General features: G+C 43.0%; 4 protein-coding genes and 1 long non-coding RNA gene across 5 annotated transcripts; 3 read left to right on the top strand and 2 right to left on the bottom strand.

Annotated features, from left to right (window-relative positions):
• Positions 1–3,726: 3,726 nt before the first annotated feature.
• Positions 3,727–6,948, top strand: rcvrn2 (recoverin 2). The gene is made up of 3 exons (XM_076154766.1): positions 3,727–4,212; positions 5,779–5,890; positions 6,404–6,948. Exons 1-3 carry the CDS (start codon positions 3,832–3,834, stop codon positions 6,490–6,492), a joined length of 582 nt encoding a protein of 193 aa, XP_076010881.1. The 5' UTR covers positions 3,727–3,831; the 3' UTR covers positions 6,493–6,948.
• A 168-nt stretch (positions 6,949–7,116) lies between these two features.
• LOC143003953 (germ cell-specific gene 1-like protein) lies at positions 7,117–12,210 on the bottom strand. Its single transcript, XM_076154764.1, has 7 exons — positions 10,876–12,210; positions 9,983–10,579; positions 9,150–9,332; positions 8,935–8,982; positions 8,694–8,846; positions 8,467–8,578; positions 7,117–8,154 (listed from the first exon to the last, which is right to left on the bottom strand). Exons 2-7 carry the CDS (start codon positions 10,176–10,178, stop codon positions 7,788–7,790), a joined length of 1,059 nt encoding a protein of 352 aa, XP_076010879.1. The 5' UTR covers positions 10,179–10,579; positions 10,876–12,210; the 3' UTR covers positions 7,117–7,787.
• Positions 12,211–12,971: 761 nt separating this feature from the next.
• LOC143003956 (uncharacterized) lies at positions 12,972–14,104 on the bottom strand. The gene is made up of 2 exons (XR_012963914.1): positions 13,974–14,104; positions 12,972–13,002 (listed from the first exon to the last, which is right to left on the bottom strand). It is a non-coding gene; the product is annotated as an uncharacterized LOC143003956 (long non-coding RNA).
• Positions 14,105–14,175: 71 nt separating this feature from the next.
• Positions 14,176–16,232, top strand: isoc2 (isochorismatase domain containing 2). The gene is made up of 7 exons (XM_076154765.1): positions 14,176–14,245; positions 14,387–14,483; positions 14,901–15,025; positions 15,156–15,368; positions 15,557–15,627; positions 15,768–15,885; positions 16,087–16,232. Coding segments are annotated over exons 2-7 (594 nt in total). The 5' UTR covers positions 14,176–14,245; positions 14,387–14,482; the 3' UTR covers positions 16,153–16,232.
• Positions 16,233–16,530: 298 nt separating this feature from the next.
• foxj2 (forkhead box J2) lies at positions 16,531–20,720 on the top strand. Its single transcript, XM_076154614.1, has 10 exons — positions 16,531–16,791; positions 17,107–17,447; positions 17,807–17,881; positions 18,015–18,104; positions 18,223–18,360; positions 18,447–18,924; positions 19,013–19,147; positions 19,266–19,367; positions 19,612–19,959; positions 20,135–20,720. Exons 2-10 carry the CDS (start codon positions 17,127–17,129, stop codon positions 20,242–20,244), a joined length of 1,797 nt encoding a protein of 598 aa, XP_076010729.1. The 5' UTR covers positions 16,531–16,791; positions 17,107–17,126; the 3' UTR covers positions 20,245–20,720.
• Positions 20,721–20,757: the final 37 nt, after the last annotated feature.

The following is a 20,757-nucleotide window of genomic DNA, read 5'->3' as shown; positions in this document are numbered from 1 at the left end:
TCTTTAAAATGTCCAAAAGTAGTGATAAATGCCAGTGATATAACATAACAAATAGCAGAAAACAGCAAATCCACACAGTATAGGCTGGAACCCGCAAATGTTTGGCATTTTTATTGAATAAATCTCTTAAAACATTTAATCGAACATTCATGAATTACTAAAATAGATGTTTCCTCATTTTCAATCAACAATATGGACTATGTTACACTTTGTGTTGCATTTGAAGGCGAGAGGATACCAAAGAATGAAAGGCAAAGTTCTTATGTGAAAAACCTGAGAGTAATAGGAGGGAAATCTCCTGCCAAAGCAATCCAATTTACAGAGCAATCCACAGTTACATTTTCTCTTCTCTCAGATTTCCATTCATTCTCATTTATTCTATTTCATACATTCATGTCTTTTTACACGGTCACTGTTTTAATTACCCTCACACTTTCCTCCACAAGCACCTCCTTTCCATCCTCCCGCTCCGCTCGAGTCAACTCTCTCCTCCTCTTCGTCAGCAGGTAAAACCCCACCACGCTGGCCACCACCCCGATACAAACACCCAGGATCACCCATCCCAGCCCCAGTAAGCTAGACTTTCTTCCCTCAGGCTTGAGCGATTGGTCCCACAGTCCCACAGCAAGACAGCTGAAACCGATAAGAGTTCCCCAAAAAGCAAAGGCCAGCATGCAGGATCCGCAGGACAGCTCGGCACCCCCAGTTACCACGGTGATGCCCGCCATTGAGACGACCCCTCCTGGTAAAATCACTGTCTCAGATTTAGGGTTATAGGTCACAGCAGCGCTGGAGGATGATAAAGTGGAAGGATCAAGTGTTTCCATCTTTGTTGTCATAGCTGCTTATCCCCCTCAGACAGACAATAGCAGCTTCTTCCTCGTTGTAGCACCTACAGTATGACACAGAGTCGTTTGTGGCTTCTAACGAGATTTTAACATTATATTACATGGCAAACAGTTTAAATGTCTTTAAATTGAAGCAAAAGGCTAAGGAAAATCCATTTTTCTCCCATTAAACTTAATTGAAGACTTGATTATGTTTATGATGTCAACAAACAACAAAGCAAAGGTTGTTTTAGGATTATTTACCTTACTATTTGTAAGATGTCATATGAAAGAGTGAAAATTGTTTACTCCAGCAGACACAAGACAACATTAACAATAATAAAATAACAAACAAAAATATGATCTTTTATATGGTAAAGGATCAAATATCTGCTTACCTCAATGTCGAAGGATCTTGTTATTAGGAAAAATTGTTGCGATGATCCTATAAATTCTATGATATCAGTTTTCCAGATTTGTACCGTGTGTCAACAAGCGACACCAATGATTTCAGTGAAAGTCTGAAAGTGCTGCTGACTTTCTCTTCAGGCAGTGGGAGCAGGAATGGGAGCCGGGGGGCCGGTATGTCGTTACCTTTATCAAATGCATCACAGGCCTCACAAGATGGTGGACACAATTGTCAAGATTGTTGTCATCATTTGTTTGTTCCTCTAATTCCTTGTGCCCAGTAGGAAGCTCTCGTCTGTCATTAGGCTTCATTATGACCCATTAACTTGTATTTATCTAGGAACTACTCCCTTCCTCTTCTCCTCCCTCTCTTAAGAGTTGGGTTGTGTCCTGCTTTGGCATTGTTTGGGCTGGGAGTGGATTTTGTGGTGGGTTTTTCCTGTAAAACCCTCCAGCTTCCCAAATTCTTATTTATCTGGTAGTGAATTGCATTTTATGTGGTAAGTTTTAAAACATACAGACCACAAATGTAATATTTTAACTGTGACTTTCCTTAAGCATGTTTGTTAAATAGGTTTTTGGAAATACTGTCACCACTGTTGGGGGCAAATAGTTCAGAATTTCAAGAAAAGTCGAATTAAATAAAACAATCACAGAAACAGATTTATTTTATCTTGCAGCAAAGAGTATTTGAATAAGTGAATGTGACCCAGAGTGAGAGAGTATGTCAGCAATACCACCACTGCCAACTGGGATGTGGCCAGTGTATCCCGTGTTATTGTCAATTTTCACAGTTATGAGAAATAGACAAACTAAAAAGCAAACAGACAAAACCATAAAAGTGAAGAGACAAATAAAAATCAGACATAAGACACAAAACACACAAGCTGTCAGACAATTACAGAGAAGATCCTCTCTAACGTTTTAACAGCATCGATTGTATCTCAGGAGCGGAAGTCAGTGATAACAAGTCAGACTGGACCATACCATAGCATTTACATGTACAATAAGTCCATGTGATAATACATTTATCCACATTTAGTCTTACAGCACCATGTTTCGCAGTTAGAGCATTATTTTGTTATGTATAAGTTCTGTGCTTGGATGCCAAAGGTCTACACCTGAGCACAAATCCACCTGCTCTGGATCGGGCATTAAGCACAGCCTGGGTGCACAGGTCATATGTCAGGGATTGCTTTGTGCAGAGGAGGGGGTAATTCTAGCAGGCATGGCAGTGACAGGATGATGATGGTAATTGGCTAAGCGTTGGATTGGGTGGGACAGAGTGGGACACTGATAATCCAATAGATGGACTCACTGGGCATTTACAGAGCTGAGAAACTATTGGTGGAAAAGAAAAGGAGGACAGTAATAATGATTGTAATAAATAGATGATAAAAGTGATGGTAAAATGCTGTTATGTTGATTTCACTTGTTCTGTTTCTAGATTTGTACCATCTAGGAAAGACCCAAATGAAAGGGAATGAAGAAACGTAAGACAAACGTTTGTTGAGGGAAAATAAGTACAAATAAGGCTTAGAGGAAGAGGAACAGGGCGTCTTGACAAAGAGGGGAAACACCATCCAAGTTTGAGGTTTAGCCAAACAATGCCGGGTGAGTGACAGAGGAGAAGAGGAAAAAAAGGGCAGCATGATCCCTCACATACAGCAGGAAGGAGGCCGTGGACGGAGAGGGGAAGGCCGGAGGTGGCAGAGATATGGCGGGCGTAGCAGGGTGGGTTATAGAAGCAGGAGTGGGTGGATGAGTACACGTAAAAGGGCTAAAGTAGCGGCACAGATGGCGGTCCAGAATTAGCTGTTACTGGTCAGCTAAATCCACTGAAAAGTCATTAGTGGAATAGCAGCCAGGCCTAAAGCGAGACGGCCAGGGCGGTTAGGAGAGGAACACACACTCTGAATGTATACCAGTTTGCATCATGTTTGAGTTTGACTGAAATGCTTTTCGGTTTCATGAAAGTGTTTCATCTACAAGGAAACTGAAAAACCTGCATGTTCAGATAGAATGATAGAAATATGACTTAATGAATGAATAATTAACATTCCTCATCTTAAGACACACAATACAAACAATACAAAGCATAGAAATTCCTCATGAGGAGTTATGTCAGTCACTTAATAAAGGAAAGGACTCCCTATATTGTACATCTCCATGGATTCTCAGAACCAACAGAGATTATGAGGACCTGAGAGGACCTGGGAGTTAATTTCTGTCGAAAGCTCAGCCATCTTAAATCCTGCATTAACAGAATTAACCCAGCCGCCCTTGTTAGCAGAGTGTTTGCCTGTGCCCTCCTTATCCCTCTTACTTTCCACAAAGGCAGTCGATTCTCATCAGCTGTTCACACCACACACAGGTAAGCTCTCTCTGCGTTCTCCATCTATCTGAGACTGAGAAATATCAACAATCTTAGCGTTCAATAAGTAAATCATTTTCTCTTTACAGGACTTCTGCAGGCCTCTGAAATCAATAGGAAAGCCTGTGAGCAGAAATATATTTTGCTCACAGAGTTGGCATAACAGACAGGAAACCGGAGACGCATTGAAAGACACCTTACTCGGTGTGGAAATCAACTACCATGGGAAATACCACAAGTAGCGCAATATCAAAGGAGATCCTGGAGGATCTGAAGCTCAGCACCAAGTTCACTGAAAATGAAATCTGCCAATGGTATGAAAACTTTCAGAAGCAATGTCCAACTGGACGCATCTCTCCAGAAGAGTTTGAGCAGATCTACAGCCGCTTCTTCCCAGAGAGCGACGCAAAGAGCTACGCACGGCATGTGTTTCGTTCCTTTGACACCAACGATGACGGGACTTTGGACTTCAAGGAGTACATCATTGCACTGCACATGACCTCCACCGGGAAGACAACAAGGAAGCTGGAGTGGGCCTTCTCTCTGTTTGATGTAGATAAGAACGGATACATCAACAAGACAGAAGTGACAGAGATCTGCCAGGTGAGCTGCCTCCACATATGAAGGGAAGTCACGCTGATAAAGGGATGTGTTACTTTGTCATACATATTTACCGAGATATGAATTCTTAAAAATGTCAAATCAGGCCGTCGTGAAAAGTTATATTAATGTTTTATCGTATAAAAATCCAGCCATTTTCCTGCTCATCCTCTTTGGTTCGAGATTAATCGTGAACAGAACCACAGGGGGTAGAGAGAATAACAAAAACACCTGACGTAATGCAATCAAATACAATAGCTGTGCCAATGCCACCTTGCTGTTACTGGACACTTTTCTGACCCAAGAGCTGCCAATTCAACAGTATGAGACCAGAGTTTGTCCAATTAGGATTTATTGTTATTTGTTGGGGAAAAGCCGTCCTTCTGTTGTTGGCACGCAGGTCTGAATCCAAACTTTTATCCCAATTAAGTCTTGCGTTACCGTATAAAATCACAGGTCTGACTCTCTGACAATGCAGGCTGGTCCATTTTCTGTATTGCGATCGAGTATAGAGACTGATGATCGTCCCTGAGATGAACCCATATTCAGTATTTTGGACCATCGTAAATTTCTACTCTCATCCTTTTCATTTGATCAAAGGCTCCGACTGCTTGAAGTTGTAGTTTCTTATCCTCTGTTATAAAATAAATGATACAGAATTGTAAGAGGTTTAGACAGATTAGCCGAAAATCCAGTTGGCATCTTAACAGGATTTAATTCCTGACCAGCTGGACTGAAGTCTATATGCATCATGTTTACAACCACTTCATCAAATAGCTACATTTTCAAATCCTGGAAGAAGTTTAATATATCTACCACATAAGGACATTTCTCTAGTTTGGAGATGCAGACAAGTACAGATCTGCTGAACACACAGAAGTCATTAGGACTGAGAGGTAATCCTGTGAACTCATTTGTTTTAGATGTCTGGAGCCGTCTAATGTCATTTTTCATTTAGCCTTCAGAGTTAAAGTAAAAACATGAGCAGGGGAAGGCAGAGTTAGTCAATATTAGTCTAGTCTAGTACATGACTAGTACAATCTGCCAGCCTGGACCAGTCTGGCTAGTACGAGATCAGAAGGGTGAGATGGAGTGGAGGAGACAACCAGGAGACAAACAAGATGACGCCTTGGTGGTTAGCCCCTATCTGCCCTGTGTGTTGCCCCTAATCCAAGTTAATCTAGGTGTCTTAAATGTGAGAGATGAGTTTGTCCTCTTTAACTGGGACACCCTAAGGGTCCTAAAGTGCACAGTTACGTATTTACAATCAGCTTGATTTTAAGTGGCCACGGTAATTGAAATTGATCAGACTACTTTGAATGTAAGTTTTAGACGTACACGTGATGGTTTTAGCCGGTAGCACATGGCAGGCAGATCAGTGTGTGTAAGATTCACTTGTACTTGATTAGATCCTCAGTAAGGGTTAATGACAATAACCATAGATTTGCCAAAACGATGATCAATTACGAGGGTAAACTCTCAACTCCTAATGTCATTTTGTTGCTCAATAGACAAAATACCATAATTCACTGCCGTGTTTTCACCATCGTATACCCAATCCCCTCTTAGGCCATATTTAAGCTGATCCCCAAGGAGGAGCAGAGCAAGCTACCAGCAGATGAGAACACACCCGAGAAGAGAGCCAACAAGCTGTGGGCGTACTTTGAAAAGAAAGACAACGGTAATGGCAGTAACACACACACACACACCAACACACACACCAACACACACACCAACACACACACACACACACACACGGTTACATACATTTTTGCCTCCTCGGGTCATGACAGGTCATTGTGCTTATCGCCATGTGAATATGCTGGAGAGGGATTAAATATGCTTAAAACCTTACAACCTGCTCCCACATCCTGTATGGAAGATTACATTTAACATGCGATCCGGCAAAGCAGTAATCTGTTTGGTTTAACGACGCACAATAAACAGCAATAAATCCACCTGGGGACACGTCACGTCACGTTACACAGCATCACTTAGTGTCGTGCAATAAGTGCATTCACGGCGTCCAGAGAGTTGCATGTCTTCAGTGTAAACATACACATGTGCACCCACGCAGAGGATCACACTGGATTTCTTAGATAAGATTGACTGTGTCCTCCTCTTCATCATTACATCACGCCTTGTTTCTTCTTCCAACTGTGACATCTGTTCGCCTTCCTTGTTTCCTTGGCAGAGCGATTGGCTGAGGGAGAGTTCATCAAAGGCGTGATCGAGAATGAAAATGCGATGCGTCTTATCCATTACGAGCCACTCAAACAATAAAGTCATGCCGTCCTTAGTCTCCTTCCTCTTTTTAGACATGTCCCCCTGTCCTCCTCCTCCTCCTCCTCCTCCGTTCAACCCCTCTATGTAAATACTCTTTTCTGCTGCGTCTTGGTCGCAGCTCTCTTTAAGTAAGTTTTCTTTATGTTACTTTATGTCTTTCTAATATTTGTCAATGAATTTGTATCAAGTTGAGGAAACTGGAGGTATAGTGTGTTAAAACATTTGTACAGCCAAAAAGAAAATACAGACCAGATTGTATTTACAGTGACTAGGTTCAATGTGATATGGATGCTGGGGAATATAATAATATGTACATCTGCATGTGTGTGTGATAAATATGTACTGCTGTTATATACAGTTCAAGTGTGATTTTGGCACTGAAGAGAAGGACCATAAATGAAAATATCTCTGCTTTAGTCTCGATTCTATAGAACTGGAATCATCTTACAGCTTCTAGTCCAGGTGATGTCCTCTGTACGTTATAAACAATGAATTAAAGGTTTTCTCATAAAGCTTGTTTCGGTAAATTACTTGATTATATGTAGAAAATATTAATTCCTTGTTTGATCTAGAAACAAAGAGACAAAAGTGATGCTTCTTTATCAATCCAACTGCTCAAATTGCACTTTAATACACATTAAATCAGTGTTTACTAGACAGTGGTGCAGTTGGTAGCTGTTGACTTGTACGTGTACATGCAGTGATGTCTGTGCCTGTGCGTGCCTGTGTGTGTCTTCCCCAACTCATTCTGACATCTGAGTTCAGTCTATTTCTCCTCTTTCCATCCAAGGTGGGATTACTGGTTTACACATAATCTTCTGTTCAGCATCTGAGAACAGACTTTGCAAAATCTCTGTAATCTTTCAGTGTGTGTCTGTCTTATGGGCTTGTCTGTGAATCAGCGGGGAAGATGGGGAAGTCGCATCTGTGATACACAGCATCAAAATATTTCCTCTGCCAAAAGTCTGGCAAAAGAAAAGGGACATTGAAGCAAAAAAAGAAAAAAGTAATAAAAAAAGAAGAAGAATTACAGCTATAAAATATTTGAATGCCCCTCTGGAATAAATATATAGGATATTGTCGTCCAGTCCAATCAGGTGTCAACAGGAGAAAAAGATCATCTCAGTCCAAGCAGTGAAGAGACAAATCATGGAGGTGACTGTGATCTTGAAGCTGAAGGGAAGACCAACAGGATGCAGTGTGTTCCAGTCTGTCCTTCATCTTCCTGCACCACAACAGTGTCTCTTCTTTTTCACATTCAGCCCCATAAATTGATGGCTGTGTTTGACACCCTAACAGGGTGAATCAGCACGGTCCCCCTTCATTTCACCCATCTCTCTCTCACAGTCCTCACACCCCTCCGGTCCACATCCGCCTACTAAAACCAGCGTTGGTACGTCTTCATTTCCCACTCCGGTCACATTTCCATTCGAGGCCCATTCAACATCAATCATGCCACCTGGACACTGCAATAAGCCACTGACGGAGTAAAACCCTCCCCCAGTAACTACCTCGTCATAAGAGGGGGCGAGAGCAGCGGCTCTAGCTTCCTCCAGACGGAGGCGCTGTCTGCGACGGAGCTCTATAATGGTCTTTGTGTAGGAGTTGAGTGTGACCACCGCAGCCGCCATACAACAGCTGAAGGACACCCAGGCAAGACTAAAGGGAGAGTAGATGAGAAGAACAGCAGTTAAGAAAAGTAAAGAATCATGTCACTGCTGCTTTTTGAGAACTCTAATGGAGTTACTAATGTAAAGACAGAGGGGTAAGAGTGCTCGCAAACTGGCTTGGCGTGTGATTATGGGTTGTGCAATTCACCTGGAATTACTCTTCAATCTGACATGCATCAACCATGATCTACATTAGCCATTGATGTTGGCATTGGCATCAAGGATCCCTTTGAGATTACAATAATATGAAAACTGCACATGTTTGGATAACAGGGGCTTTCTTGAATCATCATCCACCTACGCAAAAGACCAGCCATAGTCCCAGGACTGAGGGCGCCAGTCTTTAGGGCCCACAATGACTGTCATCTGAAAGACAGTGGTGTACATCATGTGGGCCACCATCCCAAGAAGACCTGCATGAGTCACCAAAAAGAGACAGAAAACAATAAGGGTAAGTCCAAAAAAATCAAGAGGGCCAAGGAGAGAGTATAGATTGATTTGAGAAGGGAGGAATGCAGTAGGTCTCACCTGATAACACAGTGCAGATCGCTGCAAAGGCATTGATTTTTAACGAGTGCATCTCCTTGTTGTAGAACATTACCTCCAGGCACATCAGCAAGAAGCCCATCCCCAGCAGCCCGATGTATGTAAACTCTGAAATAACTGACAGCCATAGCACCCCTGCAACATATGCAAACACACATAACACACCCGAGTGAAGACGAAGAGAAGGTCATTTAATTATTTAGATTGTTGGTTGGCCGTTTACCTTGTGTTTCTTCAGGAGTTAAATCTATAAAGCTGCGACACTTCTCACCTGCCGCCAGAGTTCATAGATCGGAACAAAGCGAGGATAGAGCTGATTATTATTTCTGTTCAAAACTGAATTTGGATGTATAAACAACTTCTGACAAAGGACATAAAATTAAGATGAATTACTTTAGTAACAAGGTACAAGTGAGCGACTGTGGTATCTGGCCTCACCATCATTGATTTTCTCACAGCTTTCCCAGAAGCCAGTGTGAAAGTATCTGAAAGTGTACTTGTCCTCCCCCGTCTCCCAGATGTATTGAACTGCGTTGGCTATCTGCCTCTGTCTGATCTTGGCCAACTCGTCCCTCCTGGCTGGAGACAGCGTGCGGTTCAGGGGGCTCTGAGTGGGACTCTCTGAGGGCAAAGAAGAAGAAGAATCTTTCACTCATTCTTCACAAGCTGTTTATAGATTGAGTCTAATGGACATGACTTTCATTTCTTCCTAATGTGTTGAAACTCATTACAATGCATTAGAAAGTAAATGCCTTTGTTTTACAGGCAGCACAAGCATAAGGGATGCTCAAACACCAAGAACGTAGAGTGAAAGAATAAAATATTAATCTCAACACGGATCAAGCATATCTGTTGATAAAATTGTTATGGAAATTATTTTTTAGATGGTGAATAAAGTATTGAAGTCGACGTGTAATGTCATTTTTCATTAAACAAGTAAATGCCACACACATGCAGAGTCCATGGACGCATCCTCACACTCAACAGATTAATATCAAACCTCTTACTTCACTGTGCCACGATATTACAGGCAGAAAGAGATTAAAACATCAAAACAGAGGCACAGACCATCTATTCTTCCAGTCAGATTATATGGAGGTATTCATGCGAGGACACAGTGCAAAGATCAGCACTTTTGTAATAAATCGGGTTATTAAGTAATTTCATTGGAGGTATCAATTTTTGGAAATGGGTGTAAACAGCTTGAGGACGGTGCAGCTGAATGTGTGTACGGTGGAGGTGAGAGGCAGTGTGTTCTGTCCGCTCCGTACCTGTGGTGTAAGGCTCACTGTTGTTTTGACCACAGTTCTTCATCTTGACAGGCGACAGGCAGAGAGGCTTCACCACCTTGTGTGTTCCCTCACACCAGTAGGATGTGCTGATAGCCAGGATGGAGAGGGCCAGGGCCAGAGAGGTCAAGGTCAAGGAGAGCAGGGAGCGAGAGCGACGGGACATATGCTCCAACATGGCCACTTGGGCTAAGGAGGAGTCGAGCCAGAGGGAGGCGAGTAAGGCACAAAGGAGACAAAAGAGACCAAGGGAATGACTACAGATGAGTGAAGGGGGAAGACGAGCTGCCAGGTTTAGAATAAACGGAAAACAAACATAAGTGTGATGTAACAGAGCAGAGAAAAGATGCTTTAAGACAGTGAGATTAAAAGGGAAGGAGGAGGAAACAAGTGCAGGGAGCGCAGGACGCTGCCTTTAGTTGAGAAAGGACAGATGGAACAAAGAAAGGAACAAGGAGGGATTTAGGTGGATGATAAGTCTCAGTGGTGGAGAAAGGTGGGATGCCAGGACCTGTGGTGACCACGCAGCATCACCTCTATCTGACCTCAACCCCTCTGAGCTTCATTAGACAGAGGATCCTGTCAGAATGGGACAGATGAGAATGGTTGTATATGTATTAAAATACTATTGTATGTCTAAAGTGGACATAACACCTGCAGTTTTCTAGATGAGTTAATGAAGAGAGCTCATGGTTAAGTGAGTGATGTGTGATCCAGGCTAATATCCTCCTGATTGCTGACCCCGTCTCTCAACAAGAGATTACATTTTTGATGAAATTATGATTAAACCACACATCTAAATGAAATTCTGTTAGTAATCCCTGTTAATCTGCTTTAATCTGTTTGTGTTCGGTGTATTTCAGTGTGAAACCCACTCTGACCATCTCCACTGTCTGTCTCTGTCACATGACGTCCCCCCCCACGTCACCTCACAGTCCCTGAAATGCAACAGAACACAGGTTAACACGCGATGAGGACGAAGCTGCTGGTTTCTGAATAACACTGACAATCATAGCATCATCAGCTATTAAAGTCAAACTATTTCAATTCATTCATTAAAAACGTAGTTAAGTAGCAACATATGTAGTTACTGACATAAATTACAAGAACGTGTTGTCATGCATTGATACCAAGTGAAAACAAAACCAATAACATTGAAGTTCATTCAATTCATTCAATGCGTCCTTCAATTCCCTTTCACGTTTAAAGTTCAGATTTCTCTTTGGCAAGCAAGCAACAAAAGCAGATATCTGCCATAAATATCAGGGTATTGTCATACAGATTCAATTCATCATTCATTAACAGTCCTACGAATTTCACGTGCACTTATTAGAAATCGGAAAAAAAGGAAAGCTTCACCCAAAAATGCTTAAATAAGAAATGAAAGCAATGAGAAAGATACTAAACAATCACCTTACCGTCAACAAAAACCTGTCACTTACTTTCATTTCTCACTTCTTCCGACACTCCAAACCTACGTACACCTAACAACGCCTACATTTCTCCAGCTACAGTACATTTCTCACACACCTACTCCTCGTGTCTTCCTTCTACATCTATCATGAATGCTGCTCTGACAGGGTGAGCCGTAGTCTCTCTTACCTCTCCAGCTGCTCGCCTTCCTTTCATCCTTTGGGGCAGTTGTCAGATGGAGAGGCTGACTGAGTGTTTGCCGCCACACCACTTTACTCCCTTTCCTGTCTTTTCTTGAGAATTTATGCCACAACCCATCCCGAATCACATAATCCCTCTAAATCCGTCCGTGTGTGTGTGTAGTGGCCCCTCTCTCTACTCCACGGCTACCTCCATCCCTTCATAGTCACGTTTCCTTACTTATCCTTACTAAAACGTCTCCCCGACTCAAACGCTCCTAAATATCACTCATTTGTCTTCAGTCATTTAATGATTACGCAATGTAGATGAATAAAACTGATTCATCTCATCTAACAGAATGTTAGATGTGCAAAGCCGATTCCTGTCCCCACTAAGTTCAGTGTTTCACTTCAGGTGTCTAATGTGATGTTTAAAAACCCAGGAGACAGCTTTACATAGTCACTATCATTTATTTACAACATATTTACATAAAAACTGAAAGGAAAGAAATGGCAAACAAGCAAAAACATTGCATTGGTGCATGTTAGAAGAAGAGCTTTAGAAAAGAGGAGAAGTGGAGAGTCAGAGTGGAGTTAGAGAGAGAGAGAGACGTTAACCCCAGGCTTGAGATTTACAATAATGTAGAACCAGCTTGCCGTCACTGCCAAAACACTAGAAAGAAAGAAAGAAAGAAAGAAAGAAAGAAAGAAAGAAAGAGAGAGAGACATGTTTAATCATTTCAATAAAGAACAGACACAGGATGTTTACATGATCCTCTAAGACAAAACTTCCTCAGGGCAGATACATAACTTGGCCAGAGGTCTGTCTTGCCTGAGACAAATGTTCCATCTCATCACACCCTCTGCTGGCCGCTGCTTCACATGATATACAGCTTGTTGATAACTTGTAGTGCTGTAACAATCTTTCACCAAGGCCTAACAAATTACAGCAATACACTACTTATATTAATTACTAATTCCATATTCTCAATTCAATTACTAATTACTAATTAATAACTACTACTGTGTAAAATGAGCAGTCATTACACATGTGGCTTTAAAATGGTTGTCTCTTAAGTACTTACATCAAAGAGGAGCCCGACTTCTTGATCTGGTGAGGGCGCAAAAGACTGGTTTACATAGATGAACTGAGGAGAGAGAAACATTTAAAAGTAATTATGTAAAGCATAAAAAGCAGACGTGTGTGTTACAAACTACTGTCACACAAACAATTTGGTTGAGGAATAAGAAAGTAGATCAATGTGCCCCTCACCAGCTGTTCACCGACATCCATCTTGAGGAAGCGAGAGATGAACTGAGCCAGGGACTGTACCGTCCTCCCTCTGTCCACGGCCCATTTCTTTGTTTTCATTATAGGAGTGTCTCCCACTGCTTTCAACAGCACATCAACTGGACACAGAGAGAGAGAGAGAGAGAGAGAGAGAGAGAGAGAGAGAGAGAGAGAGAGAGAGAGAGAGAGAGAGAGAGAGAGAGAGAGGACACAACGTGAGACAGTGGCTGCCACCTAGACTTTTCCAGGCCAATCTGACCCTTAGAGAACACTGTTAAGAGACACATTATAGATCCAGCAAGTGTAATATCCAAGTTATAATGGTAAACAAGTACACCAGCATGCATGAGAGACATACAAGCAATGCATTACACAATAGATTGACATTTCACACTGTGCTGACATGCTACAGACTCTACTTTACATATCTTTACATGTAGCCAACACGATGACATCACATGAACATGGCACTTAAGAAAGCTTTCAAGGAGGAAGACAGATAATCATTCTACCTTTGCTGTAGATTAATTAACTAAACAAGCAGGTGCTCTCTTTGACTGAAGTCTATCTTTTCGGAAGACACTCTACTAAACGTTCACTTAATCGCATTTAATTTACCATTCATGATGAAATCCTAGATAGAGCTGATAAAGAAGGGAATCGAATCCACTAATTCTTACACATAATGATGTCAAAACACAGAGAAGACACTATATACTGTGTCATCGTGTATAGTTAAAGGGCTAGGTGGAATCCTTCTTATATTATCGTCCCGTACAGTTTATGTAGCATTGGCTTTATTAACGTCGGACTTATTCAACAGATGACTGTAATGCAGCATCCCTATGTAAATGACAATTTGTTACGGTAAACATTAGCATTGGAGAACTTTAGCATCATCCAGACCGGAAGTACTCAGTAATTGTCATGTCATTGGCCAGACGAAACACATCCAGCAATTCTGTTGGACAAAGCGTCTGTCGATTATCTGACACGCCAAACACCCGGAAGTACCCTCTAGCAACATTCGTAAATATAGACATTCCTACGCTAATTCAGAGCCTAATGTCGATATAAAAAGTCATCGTACTTTTTTTCTTGTCTTCGCTTATCGCCGAGTCGTCTGACGGTGGCTGTGACTCCTCTTTTGGCGTTTCTGTTGGAGAGTCAGCATTGTCCGACATCTTCTTGTGATCGCCTAGCGTCAGTTCAATAGTTCCTGCCCCCCTACGCCAGCGTTGCGATCCGCTGCGAACTCCTATTGGCTGATATAAATGTCCATCATCACGACCCGTCATTCGATTGGTCAACGTGCTTCGACGTAGGCGGCGCATTTCCAAAAGGAAGCATTCGGAGCTGGAGGTGAGTTTCGTTTACGTCCTATTTGGTAAACGTGTATATCTAAATGAGTTGAAATACAAATACTAATTTACGACATGAAATGCTTTACTCCAATCAAAGTGTGCAGCAACACTTCATTTACACAGGTTGTCCTTTTCATAGGTGGCGTCACACAGCCTGGACATAATTCTTAAACCCTGATGTTGAACTTTCCACAGTGTTCTTGAACTGTCACCCACTCCTCACGAATCAAGTAACAGTAAGTTAACTTTCTTCCAGACGCTTCCTTATTTACGCATGTGTTTGATCGCAGTCAATGCAATCAGTCTCGTTGGACGAAATTATTTTTGCAAGAAGGAGAAGCACAGCCATGCAGAAATGCTGTTGGTGTTCTAATGAGAGCATGCTGGTTAACTTTGCCACAGTGACCTTTGTCCAGAAAGCCACCCCTGATCACAATATTGCAAACCTGTAATGCAGCGTTATACATAGTATTCATGTATACATCGTACAAGGCCTGAGTGCTGTTTTAATGTCAAGTAGCTTGTCCTCCTCATCTACACAAGTAGCTTGTCCTCCTCATCTACACTTGGACCAGGGTGACATAATGAATCATACAGCATAACATTTTTCAGACAGAATCTGAGTCTTCTTTTGTCTGCCGTTGTTCCTGCAGTGGCGGCCCTCGGCAGGCTCTCCACCAAAGATACAGTGCTGTTCTTGTGTGACATGCAAGAGAAGTTCAGACCCAACATCTTCCAGTTCACCAACATTGTCAGCAACGCCGCAAGATTGCTCCAGGTTGGCCGTATTTCCAGTATTTTCAGCCACATCACATCCGTTGTCAACCTCAGACAGGCCTCAGAGAATTTGTTGTAATTTAAACATACATTAGCATCTTTGAATACATCTTTCCTGTCTTTCCTCACAGGCTAGTCGTGTTCTGGGCATCCCCTCCATCTTGACAGAGCAGTACCCTAAGGGTTTGGGGCCGACAGTGCCCGAGCTGGGAGCGGGGGACCTGAAAGCCCATGCAAAAACCTCATTCACTATGATGATAGAGGATGTGGAAAAGGAACTGCAGGCCCTGGGAAACCCCAAGCGGGCTATACTATGTGGAATAGAAACTCACGCCTGCATCGCGGTGAGACCATAGCAATGTTTTGCCATTTAGATGCTAAGAAAACACGATACTGTCAGCGCCAGTGATGCTGATTTATGGCGGACTCACATGGAGGATAATGGTTTGGATTGCATCAATGTGTGTATGAATGGTGCTTTTGCTGACATAGCTGTTCTCCTCCTGACCTCGGCTATATTTATTTCCTTCAGTGCACAACTTTTGACCTGATTGAAAAGGGAATCGAGGTCCATATTGTGGCTGATGCTGTCTCATCCAGAAGGTGTGTGTGTGCATTTCATCAACTTCCCTTAAACAACATAATTATCAGCCGTGTGGGATAGAAGTTAGGATACAGCGTGTGTGTTTGTGTGCGTATCTAGATGTGTGTGCTGCTGTAGACTTTTGTGCTTTGCTCCACAGCCAGACAGACCGCTTGTTCGCTCTGTCCCGCCTGAAGCAGAGTGGAGCTTTCCTCACCACCACAGAGGGGGTTATGCTGCAGCTGGTCCAAGACGCTAAACACCCCAACTTCAAAGAGGTGCTTATACTCTTGTGTATTACATGTGTCATAATTATAAGGTTGGATGAAAGAGGATTTATGAAGCCCTCAAATGTAGTGCTATGAGTAAATGCAATATGAGGGCTGTCTAAACTTGCTTAATTCCACTTAATTCCGACAATATTGCCAGTATAAGTAATGTAACTAACTCTCATCTATTCTTGTTAACTTTATATGCAGATCCAGAAGCTTTTGGCCCACCCGTCCCCTGACACTGGCCTCCTTTCCTTCTTCAGTGCTCTGTAACATAATTGTCCCCTGTCATTCTGTTGAGTTTTACTGCTTCCAACAAACAGTACTCAATAAAGTGATGCTGCTACTTTAAATTTGTATTGATGTTGTTTTCATTTGTCATATGAGATATTTCTGTATGTGATAGGTTGGACTAATTGGTCTAACCTAGGCCACAGATAAGAATATTCATTTAAATGGCTTCTGAAAGGTAAAGGTTGTTCCTCTGTGGGGTTTTTACTTTACTTTTGACGCTCATCAGCACCTGATTAGTTGTGTAATCTGGATTTAGAAGCAAGCATAAACGTTCGACTTCATTCTCTGAGAAACTGGAGAGGTGTGGCCAACCCACAGAGGCGGGAGCAGTGAGTGACATCACCAGGGGGGAGGAGTAGGTGACGTCATCCTGGTACGGTCAGAAAGGGAGGGGAAGAAGAGAAAAAGGAAGCACTCGGACAAGTTTTGTTTTTATTTCTCCAAAGTAACACAAACTTCCACAAACCGGCAGTATGATAAGAGGCCTAATGGAGATCAACCTACAGAGGAGAGAGATCTGAAGGGCAGAGGGGACACAAGTTTGATACAGCAGTTTTGCACAGCTGATGAGATCAAATATTAACATTAAGGCCTTGGGCCTCAAGTGACTATAAAGAGGTAAGCAAGCCTTCTTCTTCCTCAGATTTTGTAAAGTATAGGTGGAATTTGCTCACATGGCTTGTTTGTTGGCACATTTGTGCAATGTCTTCTCTTTTAAACGGAATGTTTCAGTGCAGCACAAAGTGTCTAGTGTCTCATCTTACTGGCTTGTAAATGACGTTGGCTGGAGAGGAAGAGGAATGGTTGACAGTATTACATTACAGGCAGAGGAGACTCTACAGTGGTAGACTGTTACTCAGTGTTTGCTTAGTATCTTTGTAATGTAAATAAATAGAACGTAAGACCGTCTGACCATGTGCTGTGATCACCCAGAGCCAAGACAGAGAGAGAGAATGTCCTCTGACCTGAACTCCAGTCTCACCAGCATAGACTGGCTGCCTCAGCTGGGAATCAGCAGCCTGCGCTCAGGGAAGGAGAGGGGAGGAGGGGAGACGGACAAGAAGAAAGATCGAGGGACGGAGAGAGGAGGCTTCCTGCCCTCTGTGCCTGACACCTCTACCTCTAACTCGAAGGGGAAGCCCCCTCATAGCTACGCCACTCTCATCGCCATGGCAATAGCATCTGCGCCTGAGAGGAAGCTGAGTCTGAATGACATCTACACCTGGATCAGTGACACCTTCCCCTACTACAGCCGGGCCGGCCGTGGGTGGAAGGTAGCTGACATCACTGTCCTCATACTAGAGCTGTGGTTCCCAACCTGAGGGTCAGGGCCTCAGATTCAGGGCAAGCACCTGAATCTGAGGCGTTACAATACAATTAACAGGACAGTTAATACAATTACAATTAACAGTGTCCCCAAATTCTCCTTATTGTTTAGACTTTTCTCCAATATTTATGAAACTACTTTGAGAGAGGAAACACAAATACAACCTATAACAAGTCAACACTTTGATTTTAAGGACTAATGGAACAATCAAAGTTGGGAACCACTGTATAAACATAGAATATCCTTTTATTGCTATGTAATTCTGTTTCATTTGTTGATTTTATATTTCTTCTGCATCCGTAACAGAACTCCATTCGTCATAACCTGTCTCTTAATAAATGCTTCAGGAAGGTTCCTCGGCCACACAGCGACCCTGGCAAGGTGAGATAATCTCTATGTTCCCGTTATGAGGCTATAAGAACGCCTTTACATGGGTTACAATCTGTATTGCATTACTGAATTGGAAGAGGGTTGGTTAAATGTGTGTAAAAGTAAATTTCTGATGTATTTCCAGGGCAGCTATTGGACAATGGACGGACCTACAGAGGCGATTCAAGCCAGAGCACCTAAACGTCCCTTTCCAAAAGAGGAACAGAGTCGCAACGTATGAGAGACTTTATATTGGCTACATTTCAGACAGAAACATTGTACATTGAGTTTTTGTCTTTTGATTATGTTTTATAGAGACACTTCTACTAAATAACAACTTTGTGTCATTACAGGTCCCTCAAGCTGCAGAGACACGAGCAGAGACAGGACTTTCTCCCCAACAAGCGCGACCGACCTCCCACATTGGGCAGCCGTCACCAGGAGCCACCCAGTCACCCCAACCTTCCTCCCTCTCCCCTCCCCCATGCAAGGTACAGTCACGTCCACCCTTCGTCACAGCACCACAGTGCCTTTGAGCCCGACAGCTAACCAAACCTGTCTTTTATCCTTCTTTCAGCAACAGTCTCCCTACATGCCGTGCACAGTCTCCAGTTTCCCCGTCCCTTATCCGTCCGTCTCTCCCGTCCATTTGCTACCATCCGCTTCCCCTTTGTCGTCTGCCAGTTCTTTCCCTCCTCCTCATCCCAGCAGACCCACTTATTCCATCCCCATGGCTTCTCCTGCATCTCTCTCTGCTGCCAATGCGTCTCTGTCCATCCCTGCTACTTCAGCGTCCGTCTCTGTTCCCACTTTCTGTTTCCCTCCTCACTCAGTGCCTGTGCCTGTTTCCAATGCTTCAGGCCCGTTTCACTCTCCTTTATCTGCTGGCCTTCCCCCTGGTTACCCTTCATCTATTCTCGCCGCCCCTGTTTTCTCATCACACCCCTCCGCCGACCCCCCACTCCGTTTCACCTTCGATGAGCTCAACCTACCAGATTTGTACGCGTCCTTCAAGTCGCTCTTCAAGACTATACGGGAGAGGGGAGGCTCGCAGTGTAAGTACTGTGGGTGTGTGTGTGTGTGTGTGTATGATTTGTATGTTTTACTCTGGTGCACACACGTTACCTAACTTAACTTTTCCAGCGGACGCGGCTCCCCAGGCTGCACCAGGCAGTGACACTACTCCTCTACACACTCCCACTCTGGTGCCAATGTCTCCCCATCCTGCACCTGCACCAGCTGCACACTCACCTGAGACAGAACGCCCCTCACAATACAGTGAGTCTTATATTATGTTACCATATCAACCCCAAACTGTTTGAGACTGATTAAAACCAGCTACACATGGACATGATCAGTGGCGTCTAATGTTCCACTTTGTTCCCCTTCGCTTTAGCGGTGCCAGCTGACTGGTTCAGTAGCCCAGATTCTCTGAAGGAGAGTTTCCGCATTGCCAGCAGTCTTGACTGGGCTAACATAGACCTCTCAGGTCACCCAGGTCTGTGCCTTTGACCCCAGTCAGTGTTTGAGATACATGTATCTGCCTGTTGTACCTACTATTACAAACATTTCACTATTTTTAGTGGTACATGGTACATATTTGAACAACATCATTTGTATTTTTGGAAATTCTACTTAGTGCTTTATTATGAACTGATGTTGAACCCTGCAGGGCATTTTGGATGCAAACCATTTGTGCTTTGATCAGCCAGTAGAACATTTTCCTCATTTTGTGTCAGCAGACCTGCTGCAGAGCATGCGTCAGGCTGAGCTCCGTGACTGGGCCCTGGACCCGGCACTCTTCACTTCTCTCTGTGATTCTCTGAACCGCTTCTTCACTCAGAAAGGCATCATAGGTTCTTCATCTGGGAATATCTCCCCGCTGGCTCTTGGGGCACATCCCTCCTTACAAATCCCAGCATTCACCTCCAACCCACCTCCTACTCTGGAAAGCCTCACTCACCCTTCACCCCTCACTTATTCTCCCTTGGTTAACACTGCCAATGGAGCACAGCTCCCTCGGAGGTCCATGCACCCGCAAGGAGCAGGACTTCAGAGACCACCACTAACACATCCTGCTAACCCATCTGGTAAGACCTGCAAGTCATGTTCAGAGGTTGTTTCTTGACTATACTTCTTGGCAATGCTGCCATCCAGTGGGTTGTGGCTGAAAGCAAAACTCAATTGACGAAACAGACACTTACCAGTGTGTCTCACTTCCTTTCAGATAAATATAAGTCCATGTCTCCCTTCTTGTCTCCGCAGGGATTCAGCCTCAGTCCATGGCACCTAGACCACGTCCTCCATTAAAGAACCTCCACAGCAACAGTGAGGAGTTCCAGGATGACTTTGACTGGGATTCTCTGATCGTCTGACTGTCACCATCTGTGCAGAGGATGCAGAACACAACACACCAGAGGGTCATGACAACATTCTTTACTAAACCCTTTTGAAGCTTTTTTTGGAGGGAGTTTAGGAGCAGGTTTGTCACATATGACTGAATGTTGTTTACCAGGTTGACATGCTTGAAGTCTGACCTATTTCATTTAAAGTCATATGCTGTAATATCTTTTGTTTTGGCCTCTCCTCTGCAGCTTATTGGCAGAGGATGTTTTCTGTTGATTATAGATTTCTAAACATTTTTCAAATAAAATGACAAATGCACTAAAGAGCAAGCATGAAACAAACCAAACACACATTCTTTGTGTTTTTATTTTATTTCATAAATTTCTTGATTTTTTTCCATTTTACTTTTCAAATGTGAATGTTCACAGTCAACACCACACAATTTTTTCACCTTACCCAATAAAAGATATTTTCCTTTTGTTGATATAAAATAACAATAAATTCATCAAACTAAATTAAAAGAACAGCATGGAGCATGTCAT

The sequence above is a fragment of the Genypterus blacodes genome, unplaced genomic scaffold (assembly GCF_046128005.1).
Source record: "Genypterus blacodes isolate CSIRO-AG114 ecotype Tasmania unplaced genomic scaffold, CSIRO-AGI_Gbla_v1 ptg000063l_1, whole genome shotgun sequence".
Taxonomy (NCBI): domain Eukaryota; kingdom Metazoa; phylum Chordata; class Actinopteri; order Ophidiiformes; family Ophidiidae; genus Genypterus; species Genypterus blacodes.
Note: the sequence above shows the minus strand (reverse complement) of the source record. Positions and strands in the feature narration are given on the sequence as shown.

Coding starts and splice junctions, on each gene's coding strand:
- isoc2 (XM_076154765.1), top strand. Junction 15,369..15,556: donor AAACTCACGCCTGCATCGCG/GTGAGACCATAG, acceptor TATTTCCTTCAG/TGCACAACTTTTGACCTGAT. Junction 15,886..16,086: donor AACACCCCAACTTCAAAGAG/GTGCTTATACTC, acceptor CTTTATATGCAG/ATCCAGAAGCTTTTGGCCCA.
- LOC143003953 (XM_076154764.1), bottom strand. CDS start 10,178: ATGTTGGAGCATATGTCCCGTCGCTCTCGCTCCCTGCTCTCCTTGACC. Junction 8,983..9,149: donor CTGTGAGAAAATCAATGATG/GTGAGGCCAGAT, acceptor CTCTGGCGGCAG/GTGAGAAGTGTCGCAGCTTT. Junction 8,579..8,693: donor GATCTGCACTGTGTTATCAG/GTGAGACCTACT, acceptor TGACTCATGCAG/GTCTTCTTGGGATGGTGGCC.
- foxj2 (XM_076154614.1), top strand. CDS start 17,127: ATGTCCTCTGACCTGAACTCCAGTCTCACCAGCATAGACTGGCTGCCT. Junction 17,448..17,806: donor GGGCCGGCCGTGGGTGGAAG/GTAGCTGACATC, acceptor CATCCGTAACAG/AACTCCATTCGTCATAACCT. Junction 18,361..18,446: donor TCTCCCCTCCCCCATGCAAG/GTACAGTCACGT, acceptor TCCTTCTTTCAG/CAACAGTCTCCCTACATGCC.
- rcvrn2 (XM_076154766.1), top strand. CDS start 3,832: ATGGGAAATACCACAAGTAGCGCAATATCAAAGGAGATCCTGGAGGAT. Junction 4,213..5,778: donor AAGTGACAGAGATCTGCCAG/GTGAGCTGCCTC, acceptor ATCCCCTCTTAG/GCCATATTTAAGCTGATCCC. Junction 5,891..6,403: donor CTTTGAAAAGAAAGACAACG/GTAATGGCAGTA, acceptor TTTCCTTGGCAG/AGCGATTGGCTGAGGGAGAG.